This window comes from Gymnogyps californianus, chromosome 23 (genome assembly GCF_018139145.2).
Source record: "Gymnogyps californianus isolate 813 chromosome 23, ASM1813914v2, whole genome shotgun sequence".
NCBI classification, from domain to species: domain Eukaryota; kingdom Metazoa; phylum Chordata; class Aves; order Accipitriformes; family Cathartidae; genus Gymnogyps; species Gymnogyps californianus.
Window position 1 is genome coordinate 228,760 of NC_059493.1, and position 12,352 is coordinate 241,111.

The 12,352-nt window shown below is 47.5% G+C and overlaps 1 protein-coding gene across 1 annotated transcript in view; it reads left to right on the forward strand.

Annotated features, from left to right (window-relative positions):
• LOC127025368 (tetraspanin-15-like) overlaps positions 1–9,926 on the forward strand; it is a 44,750-nt gene extending 34,824 nt beyond the window's left edge. The window contains exon 8 of the mRNA XM_050910300.1: positions 9,465–9,926. Coding sequence (XP_050766257.1) covers positions 9,465–9,698 — 234 coding nt within the window. The 3' untranslated portion in view covers positions 9,699–9,926. The remainder of the gene's footprint in view (positions 1–9,464) is intronic.
• The last annotated feature ends 2,426 nt before the right edge of the window (positions 9,927–12,352 follow it).

A 12,352-nucleotide genomic window follows, 5' to 3' on the forward strand; every position in this document is an offset into this window, starting at 1 on the left:
CAATCTAATTGCTGATCGAGTAATAGCATCTGAAAGCAAGGCATGCATATGTTAGCACAGCAAATCCTTTTATATTTGTTTTTTACAGCTCTCTTCAAATAGAGCATAAATATTAACCAAAATAAACCATAATCTTAAATTTAGCAGGATTTGCCATGCCTCATGAAATCCATTTCCCATTAATGATGCCTGAGGATCCAAGCAACTTCCCAGCGCAGGTAATTAAGCTCTTCATCACAGATGCTCGATACGGAGAGAAATTTTGGGTTGCAGCTGGGGCTATCCCTTTGCAACACTGTTGGCACTGTGCTAGCAAGGAGGTGAATATCTCTCTTAGATCTTTCCAGAATTATTTTTGACAAAACTTTGATGATTTCATGTTGATTTGATCCTTTTTTTTTAATTCCTTTCGAGGCTCACAAGCAAAAGCTTTCTTTTTATCTCATTGGATGTAACGTTGGGTTTGCCGCTGGAGGTATTTGGTGATGCTTTCCACATACGGGGTTTTATCTAAATGGGAATGAAATTATTTTATTTTCTTATGTGTTTCCACTTGCGGTTAAAGCTGGAATAGTGGTTGAATAAAGCAGAAGCTGTTGGGGAAATATGTGGCGCATTGAGCTGATTTTTCAAAGGATGGACTTTCCTCTCGAGCTCTCAGATGGTCCAAATGAAAAACCGAGACGGGGGAAGCAGTTTGTGCCCAATCTTAGCTGTGATGCTCCACGTTTCTAAAGTGCTTTCTCCACAGCGTGCAAATGAGCAATGGACTTCTGCTGTGCTACCGCCAGGAAACGCAACGGGCACAGAAATGGGGTGAGAAAGTGCCGTAATAGAGGCGACCGCTTCCATCTGCCTCGCAGGATGTTGAGAGCCCATTCCGGGAGCCGCCTGTTGCGTTACCCATTAACCTGCCAACACGATGCTCTTAATTGGGAAGGATGGGGAGAAAAACCAGAGATGGTGCTAAGGATTGCTGAGCCTTGATGAATATCAAGTGCTTTTGAGCAAGCGTTGTGATTTTTCTATCGTGCCGTTAAATGCTCTTCAGATGAAGAACCCTGTTCTTCCCATCTGCTCACGGTTTCCAGGTTTTAAATATAGATCGGATTTGAATCTGTCAAGTTTTGGAGAGAATTAAGTTATAAATGGCCATCTGTGTTGCCAGGAGCTGTCAGCCCAGAAACAGCTTCATCCCCAGCAGCTGCCAGCAGAAAGCTGGGGTGAGAATATTGTCCTTGAGTTGCCGATCCAAGGGGGAAAGGCTTGGCACTGTTGACGTGGGGAGGTGACAGTGCCTTGAACTTTGGGAAGAGTGAATGTATTGACCTGTCCCATCTTTGGCCTTTGGGTATTTGTCATGTCCCGCACAGGACGTGTGCCTCTCCGTGGAGCTGCAAACCACCTTGGTGGAAAACTTGCAGGATGCTGGGGAGAAGGTTGGGATCGTGATCCACATCCCGAGTCCAGCTTTGGGTTTTGCCCAATGTTCCTCAAAGTGTTGCTCTTCCTTAGGATCAAACTTCAGCCTCGTCTGTGATGACGAGCAGCTCGAGGGCTCAAAGGCTGGCGATTTGAGCTCGGCTGATGTTCATCATCCGGGGGCCTGAGATTTGTGCTTGGATTTGGGGTAAGCAACCGGCTCTTCTTGTGCAGAAAGAAGGACCCAAGAAAAGTTTTGGCTGATATAGAGCGCCCATGCCGAGTGGGCAATTATTGCTCTCAGTGTTGTCTTTCCATCATGCTCAGGTGTGGGAAACCATCAAATTCTGGCTTTCCATCATGCGGGAAGTTATTGAATTTTTAAGTTTTCTCTGCTTTTCCCCAAATATCTGTGCGAGAGGCCAAGGGCACAGGGCAGACTGCTTGGCTTTGCTTTCTCAGGCGCGCGGGCGTCTGTCTAATTGGGTTCGGGCAAAGCTGTAAATCCGCTGGGTCCTGTTGGGTGTTGAACTGATTGAACGGGTGAGGAGGCAGGGAAAAATCCTGCCTGGGTACGTCACCGTGCGGCAGCCAGCCTCTCCCCTGGCCGGTGCAGGGCAGAGGGAGTTTGTAATTTTATGATCGCTCTTAAATCATGAATGTCTCTGCCTTAAGTAAGCCATCAAGCAATGGGAAAATTTGAGGAGTAGGGAAGTGGTTGTGTTCATTTGTCTTACTTCCTTCAGAGCGAAGCAGAAGCGCACCGACTCAATTATTTTTCTGCCTTTGCAGAGTACCTTTAATTCTCTTTTTTCTTTTTCCTATGTTTCATTCTCCGGTAACAATCCCGTCTCCTTGCCCTTCTTCTCAGCCAAGCTGCAGACCGAGGCCAAACTGTGACGCATTTCATATTGCTCTCAAAAAGATGTTTTAATTTAGTCGCTGGCAGGCAGTGGCAAATTCACGTTGTGGCCTCGTACGAGTTGTGTTTAATTATGAAGCAACCCCAGATCTTTCAGCAGGTGCAGCAAAGCACGTGATTTTGTTTTCTACTGGCTGCATCCCTACCTTCCCTGCCTCTAGCAAGATTATCCGAGGAGTTTACAGCGTGCGTAAAATGCGTTTGTGGTTAAAATAAGCCAAATAACCTCGTGCATTGCTCTTTCCCCTTTGCCATGCCCAGGTGCTCTTTCAGCAGCTTTTATACTGACCTCAGGAAAAGCATCTCGAACTTTTCCATTCCCATGTCTTTGCAGGGGATGTTTTCTGATGGTATTTCATCCTCCTTAGCAAGGTGAAGACATAGCCACTGTGATAAGGTAGAAACGAGTGCGTAAAAAAGCTCTTCAACCCCTTTTTCTCCATCCTAAAGAAGCAGAAAGTGGCACAAGTCCAATTAAAAAGACAAAAATCTCTGAACGGTCGCTGCCAAGGGTTAGTATTTATCGACTCTGCGGCGCGGCCGACTTACCATAAATTGTTGCTACCTCCGTTTCGCTTTGATATTTCATCGATCTCCAGAGCTCTACATTGGGAGCAGCTACAGAGTAATAGGGCATCAGTGTAGAGGTAGATGTTCCCTCCTAAGAGGGAACTTTTATACTCCTAAGAGTATAAATCCAGAAGATCAACTATTTCAGTCCTCGAAAATGCAGCATTAGACTTGCAACGGGCATTCTGCAGGTTGGCGTCTTCATCTCTTGGTGACAGTAATTTTAAATGTTTCCTTGCGTAAAGGGCTTTGTATTGCCAAAGTTCCCTTTTTCTTTGCAAGATTAATTTGTATTTTGTTTGCTTTTTAATATCTTAGTTGCTCCAGGGGCTGGAAGGCGGTATAGTCTCAAGTGGCTGACGCGTGCTTGATGTAGTAGTAGAAAAGGGGAATAAAAGGGATTTTTCCATCTGCAGTCCACAACCTCTATGAGAGCCTGGTCTATAAATATCAATTTATGGAAGGAAAAGCCAATAAAAGGTAAACGCTTGCTTTTTACTTGATTAGCTCTGGGAAAGCTTGAAATGATTCAACTCTTCTGTTTAGCAAGATCCAGCTTTACAGCCGTCCAAATGGGCAAGGACCTCCAGAGCCGGGCACGCGCCTGCGCAGCAGCCGGTGACGTTTGCATGGAAAAGGGTTTTCTTGCAGAAAGCTTTGCTTGCAGAAGACCCTCGTTGGGCTGATGGATTATTTTTTCCATGGCCAGAGTTGGTTTTGTCAGGACCGTGATGCAGCGGGATGCGGTTAATCATGCTGTCGCCCTGCAAGGGCTCTTGAGCATCGTTTTGTTGCTATTTTCCATCCTTGATTTTTACCTTTGTTAAGCAAAAGCCAAATTGAGCCTTGCGTGTTTGATCGCCCAGGAAAATGTGACTGGAGGAGCTGAGCTCCTTTCGAGTGCTCTGCAAGGGCCCAAAAAGCAACCTTTCCCCCCCAAATCGAGCCACCGATCGCATGCACGTGCACACATGCGTATGCACACCCCTAAGGGAAAACATCTGTGGTTTTCCAGACCTTTTTCTTGTTGTATAATAATGTGAAAATGAGCGTTTGAGCCCTTTCCTTCTTCGCTTCCAAAAATGTTCCTGACTCCGAGCGTGCTTCCTTTTGCCAGACATGGAAGAGACGAGCCATCGATCAATGAGCATTTCCCAGTGAGGAGGATATTGCAATTAGATCTCGGCCGTATCAGCCCCGTTGAGACCTATTCCTAAATTCTTCCGTTTAATCCGAAAGAACAAGTGGAGCCGCTACGAGACAGTGAGCAAAGCTGGGGCTTGGCAAGGCTGGAGCTGAGCACCGAAGAGCCTTGTAATAAATCTTACGGCACCTGCGTGAGAGACAGAAATACGTGGCTTATGTCTAGCAGAAGGCTCTGCGCTGCACCAGAACCACAGAAATTGGAGCGTAGCCTCAAATACTTGTGTATATTTAACTTCCTCAAGTGCTGGAAGAGAAGGAATAACCATCAGTTGCATGAAGGTATCCCAAACTTCCGTATTAATCTAATTTTGGTCTTGTGATGTTGGTAGGAAAGTGGTAATTAGGACCAATGCTGTCTTGTTTGAAATGGTTTTAAAAAGTCTTCGTTGGCTGCTGTCAGCTCCAAGGAGGAAGAGGGCTTTGGGCTTTGAAGGAGAGAGCAAGCGTTGATCCCAAGAAGTGCAATATTAGGGTTTATCTGAGACGGATCGTGCTGGAGAACCAGAATGCTTCGCTGCCACCACAAAAAAAGAGCGGAGAACAGATGCTGAAACCACCGGACCGTGTATTTCCAACCTCTTCTGGATATCTCTTGTAATATAAAGGTGACTGTTCATGCCTCGGAGTAATAGCAGTGGATGAAGTGAGACATTTGCTGTGTCAGGGGCAATAACTATTTCATTTCTGGGAACAGCAGCAGGATGGTGTGACCGGCCAACACCCATAGCTTAATCACGATACAGCACCCAGTTATAATTAGTGTCACTGCTCTAAGCTGGCTAGAAATAATTGCAAGTTCAGGAACAAGATAACGGGGGGTTTTAATTTGCTTTGTGAGCTTTTGCTGTTTTGCAGAGAGAAAACTCCAGGGTCTTCCAGTAGCAGGGACTTGCGGACATCCGTGGGAACCTTCTGGGATTAAATGAGCATTTATAATAGGGGCTTAAAACAGAAAAATAACGGGACTGCCCTGGCCTGGCTGCGTGTCCCCGCGTGGTTTTGCTGGGGCAGGGAGGTCCCTCTCTCGGGACTCGCGGGGACAGGAGAAATACAACCGAGGGGTTTAATTAAGCGGTGTGGGAGGATATGAAAAGCTGCAAGTGACGGATGGGTTTTATTTCCCCATCCTCCCAGGTGGCTTGTAAGCATCATACAGCCCCTGGGAGTCTGAGACAAAATCCCTGAGGATTTGTGCTTTGGAGCGCTTATTTTTTTTTTCTCTCTGATGGACATAAATTTCCTCTAGCTGCTTGGATGGGGTTGGATGGGAGAATTTATGGCTGGCCCTCGCTGACAGCAGACGTCCCGCTCACCCTTTTGCTGATTGCAAATGAAGACGCAGAAGTTCCTTATCCTAAATCGGATAGGTTTGCGGCAGATTTCAGCCGTGGCTTTCCAGAGGAGTCCCAAGACGCTGCCGAGAGATGGAGATCAAGGTCTTCAGCTGCAAAATGCCAGTTTGGATCAGCTCGAGGCCGCCGAGCTGCTACTGGGAGGAGCTGGAGAGGTGGGACATGGCAGCAGACATCTGCCCCCCATTCTGTTTTGCTGTGCATTACATATTTAACTTTTTCTTTAAAAAAAAAAAAAAACCAACACATCAAACCAAAGCAATAGGATATCTCCTTCCTGGTGCAGCGTCGTGTGCTTAGTGGGTTAAAATACAATAATCCAGGTATCTGCGTGGCCATAGCGATTATCATTGCTTCTAACGGTGATGCTTTGGTTTTGCAAAGATTCCCTTCTTGATTCGTGCTCAAGGTGGCCGGGGAGCAGAGGGGCGAGGCGGGCAGCATGCCCTGGCAGGGAGGAAAACACGTGCGAAGGGAAGGATGCAGGAAGGATATGCCTGTGCCAGCCTTTGCACACTCCCTCCTGCAGTGTCCGGATGGGAAGCGAGGCAATAATTCTCAAATAACGTCATCTGCAGGGTGGGTTTTTTCCATAGCTGTCACCCCGAGGGATCCCTGACTTTGAGTGCCACCAAATTACAAATAGCAATGCAAATTGCCATATATATAGTGCAATTGCTATTGCAATATCATTACAAAAATTATATATATGTATAAAATACTGTGAATTCCCGACGGGTCTGCAAGCTTCATTGATTCCCTCGATATGCAAAGGTCTTTGGATTTATTTTATGCACGCAACTGCTCTTGCACACTGTAAGAGCAGCTACGCGATGATGTTGTACCCCTGTGCAAACCCTGTGCATTTAAATCCCCCAGCAAAAAGCGGCAGACTAGAGACCTCCCCAGGCAGCGGGGTTTCTGTACTTCGCTAAACGCCAGCCAGAAAAAAGAGGCGATTTTCTAACTTTAAATGACCCGCAAGCAGTAACTCCCAAGCAGTTCTCCCCTTGCTCTGTGGTGATTACCATCACGGGGAGGGGAAGTCAGGGAGAAAAGCAGCTTTTTCATTTTTTTAGCCTCATATTTGATACATTTTGTTAACACGCTCCTCTGCAATACCGCCTGCCTTCATATTGCAATGCAGTAAAATCAGCGCTCCCGTTAGAAGTCTCTTTACTTCTGGAAAACATGGTGCCCTTGGTGCCGGGGATATTGAATGCATCTATATTCCTGACAGCTTTTTCTGTTTTCATTAAGCGAAAGAGGATATTTAGAGGCGAGCTGGAATGGAAGCTGGCTCATAACTCAGAGGAGAGCGAAGGCTGCGGGATGCAGGCTGCTGACGGAGGACTTGGGGTACTTTTATTCCATTCAAGAAATCCCCAGTTTAACCGGCACGCTGCGTCCAGCGGTACCTCGGACGTGACATTGCCGTCAGGAGAGAGGAGCGGGAGGGAAGATGTCCCCAAACCTGGCTGGTTTTGCAGAATTGGATTCATTTGCATTGAATTTATTGTAAACACAAATCTTTTCTGAGCTCCTGTTTGGTTTAGGGAGGAGAAAATGACATGCTTGCCTTAAAATTTGTCGTTTCAAAGGCTTTTGCTCGCTTGGTCCTTTCACTGTATCAGCAGCGGGATTTTAATCTGCCCAGTGATGACATGCTAATAGAAGTAAATAAAGCTAAAGCTTGACATACATTTAAATATTATTTTAAAACTTTTTAAATCCTTAAAGGCTCTGCTGTTGAATATGGATTAGCACAATCTTCTTATCCGCATCCGCATGGAAGCAGTTGCTCGGGCTCTGCCTACAGTTCATGGAGAGACAGAGGCATCTCCAAGCATCGCCCAACCAGCCTTGGCCTCCTGCATCCCTGCCTGGAGGTTTCTGCAGCTTTTGGGGACAAAAGAGGGGAGAGAGATGGGACAGGAGAGCAGGAACCCGGCAGTCGTTTCCATGACAAAGTCTTTGCTTTTGTTATTTTTGCTTCGCCGCCGAAAGCAAGCTCCATCCCAGGTGACCACGAGGTCGCCCAGCCCAATTTTGGTCCTGCGCACGTTCTCGGGGAGCGAATGCATCTCACGCAGTTTGAGTCAGGGATGAATGCCGGCTCCGTATGCAGGCTCAAATAATTTCGTAGAGGATTTGGGAAGGGGTTGCCTGCTGAGACGGATGTATAATATGCAGCGCAGCAGTGAATATTTTGAGGGCAGCAGGGAGCGACGCAGATACATACACAAACGTTACCGGGGCTATAAGATAACCTGATTTCAGGCCATTTGGATAACAAAAGGAGATGCTGAGATGTTTCCAGACTTCAGTTTTCCTTTCAGCATCTGCAGTCGTCTTTCCCAGCAAAGAACCCTAATGGCACGAATCCAGCATTTCTGTAATTCCTGCAGTCGGGAAAGCCCTGCTAGCTGTAACCACGCAGCAGCCTCTGGCACCTCATCTGTTCTGGCGGTGATTAATCCTGTTATCAGTAATGAAGTGGAACGTCAAATAATCAGGAATGCTCTTTGAGGATCGGTGGGTGCGATTAGGAAAGTGGGAACGGGGCACGCTTCAACTGAGGCCTTCAGGGAAGGGCTCTCCGTGTTGGGAGAGCATCTCAAAGGACGTGTTCTTCCGCTTGTTCTGCCTTGTTGAAAGAAGAGCTGTCGATCCGGGGGGGGTTCCCTCAGGATCCACCCCCGGGTGAATTTGGGAAGGCAAAATAAACACTGAGCTGTTTGGGGGCGGCTTCTGTGCAAGGCAGAAGCTGCTGGTGCGGATGGCAGGGTATTTCTCCGTCTCTGAAAGGCAAATTAATAAACCCTGGTGACATTTGTGTTTGCCCGTCTGCTTTCAGCTCGCTGGGTGACACTTACCCGATTTGCTTTTCTCCTGTAGAGTTTTTGCCTCCGTTTTCCGCAGCCTCCTCTGGGCAAACGCTTTTCCCTTTCCACTATGGGATAAAAGGGTCCCTAATTTAAGGTGCAGTACAACCCTTTGTTCTTATCCCCATTTATCTTTCTCTTAATGTTCCCGCTTTCCAGACTATTTAATGGATCGATAAGGACCCAGAGAAATGATTAATAACATTTTTCGGCTCCAAAACCAATGCGCCGCAATAGTGCGGGAGATTCCAGCTGATGGATGATACGGGTGCAACTGGGTTATTTATTGACTCTTTGTTGCAAGGAATGATTGTGCAGAAAAACATGTTAACTACCAGCCTCGAAATTGAGAGGAGAAGCCCTGAGGCTCAAGACAGTCTCGCCCTTCTCCATCCCGTCTCGCGCATTGAAAATATCTATAAAACCGCACTGTTTGTATCCCGGTGCTGACCCCAAAGCGTCTGGGGCTCAGAGGGAATAAACCTTATTTCTACGGAGCAATAGTCAAGGTGGGTAAAGGGTTAGTACCAAAGATGCAGTCTGTGCGGAGGATGCTCTGATTGCCCCCGTGCCCCTCGTCAGCGTCTGGCCTGCAAACAGCTCCTCGCGACGGCTTATCGCCTCGTGTTCGTAGCCAGTGTAGCACCGCAAAGGAAACATCAGGTGAAATCAAAGCAATGTGCTTGAAATCTTGCGCTGATGCAAATGCTTCCCCCCCCTCCCCTTCTCCTAAAGATTTAAAGCGTGTTTTTTAATTCCCTGACAGCCAGCAGGGAAATGGGAAATAACCTGCATGGCACCATGCTTGCAGCAATATCTTAATTTTAGCAAGAGCCCGGACCTCTGCCTCTCTCTTTGCAACGCTCGTGGTGACGTCCAACTAATCCGCGTCCCTCTGTCAGGGCTGACGTGGGAAGTCGTGAGATGGAGGTGGCCATTAATGAGTTTAACAAGGAGCCTGTTGCTTTGGCAGAAGATTTTACTGGATATTGTCCTCTCTTGTCTTGTGGCCGGGTTTGGAAGTTCGGGCGACAGCATCCCTTGCAGGAGAAGACCTTCAGGAAAGGTTTGCGTGACTGGAGTAGTTTTAATGCTCGTGTTTTGCAGGTGATCGGCCTCGTGATGGCTTGGCTGTATTGGCAAAAGCTCAACGAGATCTACTCCAAGCTGGACACCGTTGACTTCAAGATCCTGGAGATGCAGGATTTCAGCTTCGGGGCAGTGGATCTGAGCGGCGCGGGCTGGTGCTGGTGCTTGCCCAAGGAAGGGGGCTACATTCCCGTCAATGCTGAGGATGAGGAAGAAGAAGAGGAAGACGCCATCTGCCACAGCAAAGTGTGAGAAGATGGAGGACTGAAAGGCAGCTTGGAGCAAAGCTCTTAGGGAGGCGGCGGACGTTGAATGTGGAAGCAGTACGGTTTATCTTCTCAGTTTCAGGAGATACTTTGGGGGAAACTGTAAAGTAACACTGGAAGGTTATAAAAACGCAATGCACTGGGCGGGCCCGTGAGCTCCCTGGGGTCCTTTTGCTACCTTGGCGTTTTGAAGCGTTTGTACATCTTATTGGGTTTGGGGGGGGTTTTTTTACACAATAAATGTGACTTCTGTTGTGTTTTGCAAAGCCGCTTCCACTCGCTGCATGCCAGTCGGGCCATCGGGGAGGGAAGTGGCACCATCGTCATTGCGCTTTGTGGTATCTTTATAGTTAGATTTAGCCTGATCTCCTGAAAAATAGTGGCTTTATGGTAGATCCCCGGATGTCCCCAGACCCGAGGTGTGCCTGGGCCCCAGAAAGACATAGCTAAAGGAAAAAACGGAGCAGCTTGCTCCGCAGAGCCTTTCCAAAGGGCTTTTCCAGGAATCAAATCCCCAAGGAGGCACAACTTCCACCTCCTGGAGCAAGATGGATGTTTGGGCAAGGCTTGCACAGGGGGAAAGCACCCATTTCTGAAGGTTTCCAGCTCTTCCCATTTAACTACGGCTTCAGTTTTTATCCCCAGGCAAGGAAAAGGAAAGCCCAGCAATTTTTAAAACAAAGACAGCTTTGTTGCGGCAACGTGCTACCCCTGGGGATGGTGTAACTCCCCTCTGCTTGGAGACCAACCTCTAATGACCAGGTAAGGAATTACCTTTTACAATATTTCTTTTTTAGCACAACTTGGCGATCCAGGCAGCAATTCCCTCCTGCATCGCTTGTGATATAGGAATTAAATAGCCGGCGTGTGTTGCATCCAACCCTGGCCCGGTAAGTTGAGCCGTGTTGGGAAACAGGCTCGCAGAGGGCAACCTCGAGCAGATGAATTGCAAAAATACGAGTGTGTTTTTATCAAAAAAAGGTCGCCGGGCTGCTCTGGCGCGGGCTCGGCAATAACCTACCGATGGCAAAGCTTCCCCCAGCGGCCATAAGTCAAATGCAGAGGAGGGAGCGTAGATCAGGGACCTGTTTTCTCTCCGAATGTACCCAAATCCCGCGGCTACCCGGGGCGCCTCTAGTTACTGCATCTATCATGCGAGAGGAATCATCTCGAAAGCGAAATGCAAAGAAAAAAAAAAAAGTCTGTTTGTTAAACGAGCAATGTATCTGCAGCGCCGCTTGGCGAAGGAAACGCTGGGTTTATTAGCAGTGTTTTTTATTAATAAGGGTATTTTGGAAATCGGAGGCTGGCTTCCTTTATTTGGATGCCCAAGCAGGGAAAGGTGGGTGAGCGACTGCTGGGCTCTGTCTCCCTCTTCTGACTGTTTCCAGGCTTTATTTTTTAACTAAATGAGAAGCAATCCCCAGCACAGGCCTGAAAAAACACTTTTTGAACTGTTTTTTTTTTCCGCAAATCACGTTGAAAATGGAGCTGTGAACCACAAGAGCTGAGCAGTGGGGTTCTTGAATTTTTTTAAAACAGTATGGCCAAAATTGGGTTGGTTTGGGGTTTTTTTTTTTTTGCAAGTGGAGAAGGTAAAACCTGCAGCCCAGGGAAATCAGGTGAGCACGATTATTTAAGGAATAACAGGGTTGCTGCCTTTACCCGGGCAGCTCGCGGGCTCCGTGGATTTTGATTTTCTTCCTTCTTCCCCCTCTCTCCAGGAAGCATTTAGTAAAACCTTAAGAAATACAAGCTGATAAATTCAACCTCCTCCTTGTATTTCCACGTGTTTGGAGAAAGAAAGTTCATTTCTATTATTTTCTCTTTATTTACAGGACAAGCAGCCACCAACATCTTTATTCCTTTTTCCTGGCTGGGCAGAGCCGCTGATGCTGGACCCCGCACAGGCAGCATTGAACGGGTCGGCTGCAAGCAGGTTTTCATGCCTGGACTAGCAGTGTTTTTCGGCCGGCGGTGAGCGATGGGAGGTGGGGAGAAGTCAATTCATGCATCAGCTTGGGCGCCCGGCTCCTCTGTTCCCACGGACAATTGGTCTGCAAATGCCTGGAAAATGGGAAAGGTAGATTTAAGCAAGAGCATGAAATCGTAAGCGCGCTTTGCAAAAGCTTTTCTCCCCGCTTACAACCGTGCCTCGTAACTCTCCTAATATACCCCTCGTAATCCTCGTATCCTCGTAAATAAAGGGGATGCCAGTAACATTCCCTAATTCACCCTAAATTTTGCATCTTGAAATGGCTGCTGCCTTGCTCCAGACCTGACCCTGCTACACATGGAAGAGCGAATCTAGTAAAACAGGAGCTGGGAAGAAAACGGGAGCAGGGATAAAGTATCAAACAGGTTTTGCTTCGCTTCTGCTGAGACTCCAGATCGTGCCATCAAATGATCTCCCCAGAGGCGAGAGAAAAGCCCCGATATCGGATGACCTTAAAGCACAAACTCTGATTTCCCAGTCCTCGTTTTTTAGCTTAACGATGAGGCCGGTTGTGACGAAGTGCCGGGCGCTGCTTTGATGCAGATTTATTGATACTCCTGTTAAAAGGCTAAGCGGAGGCGAGCAAGCCAGGCGTTAAATAGAAGCAGACAGCTCAGGAAGCCAAGCGGGCATACTCGTGTGAC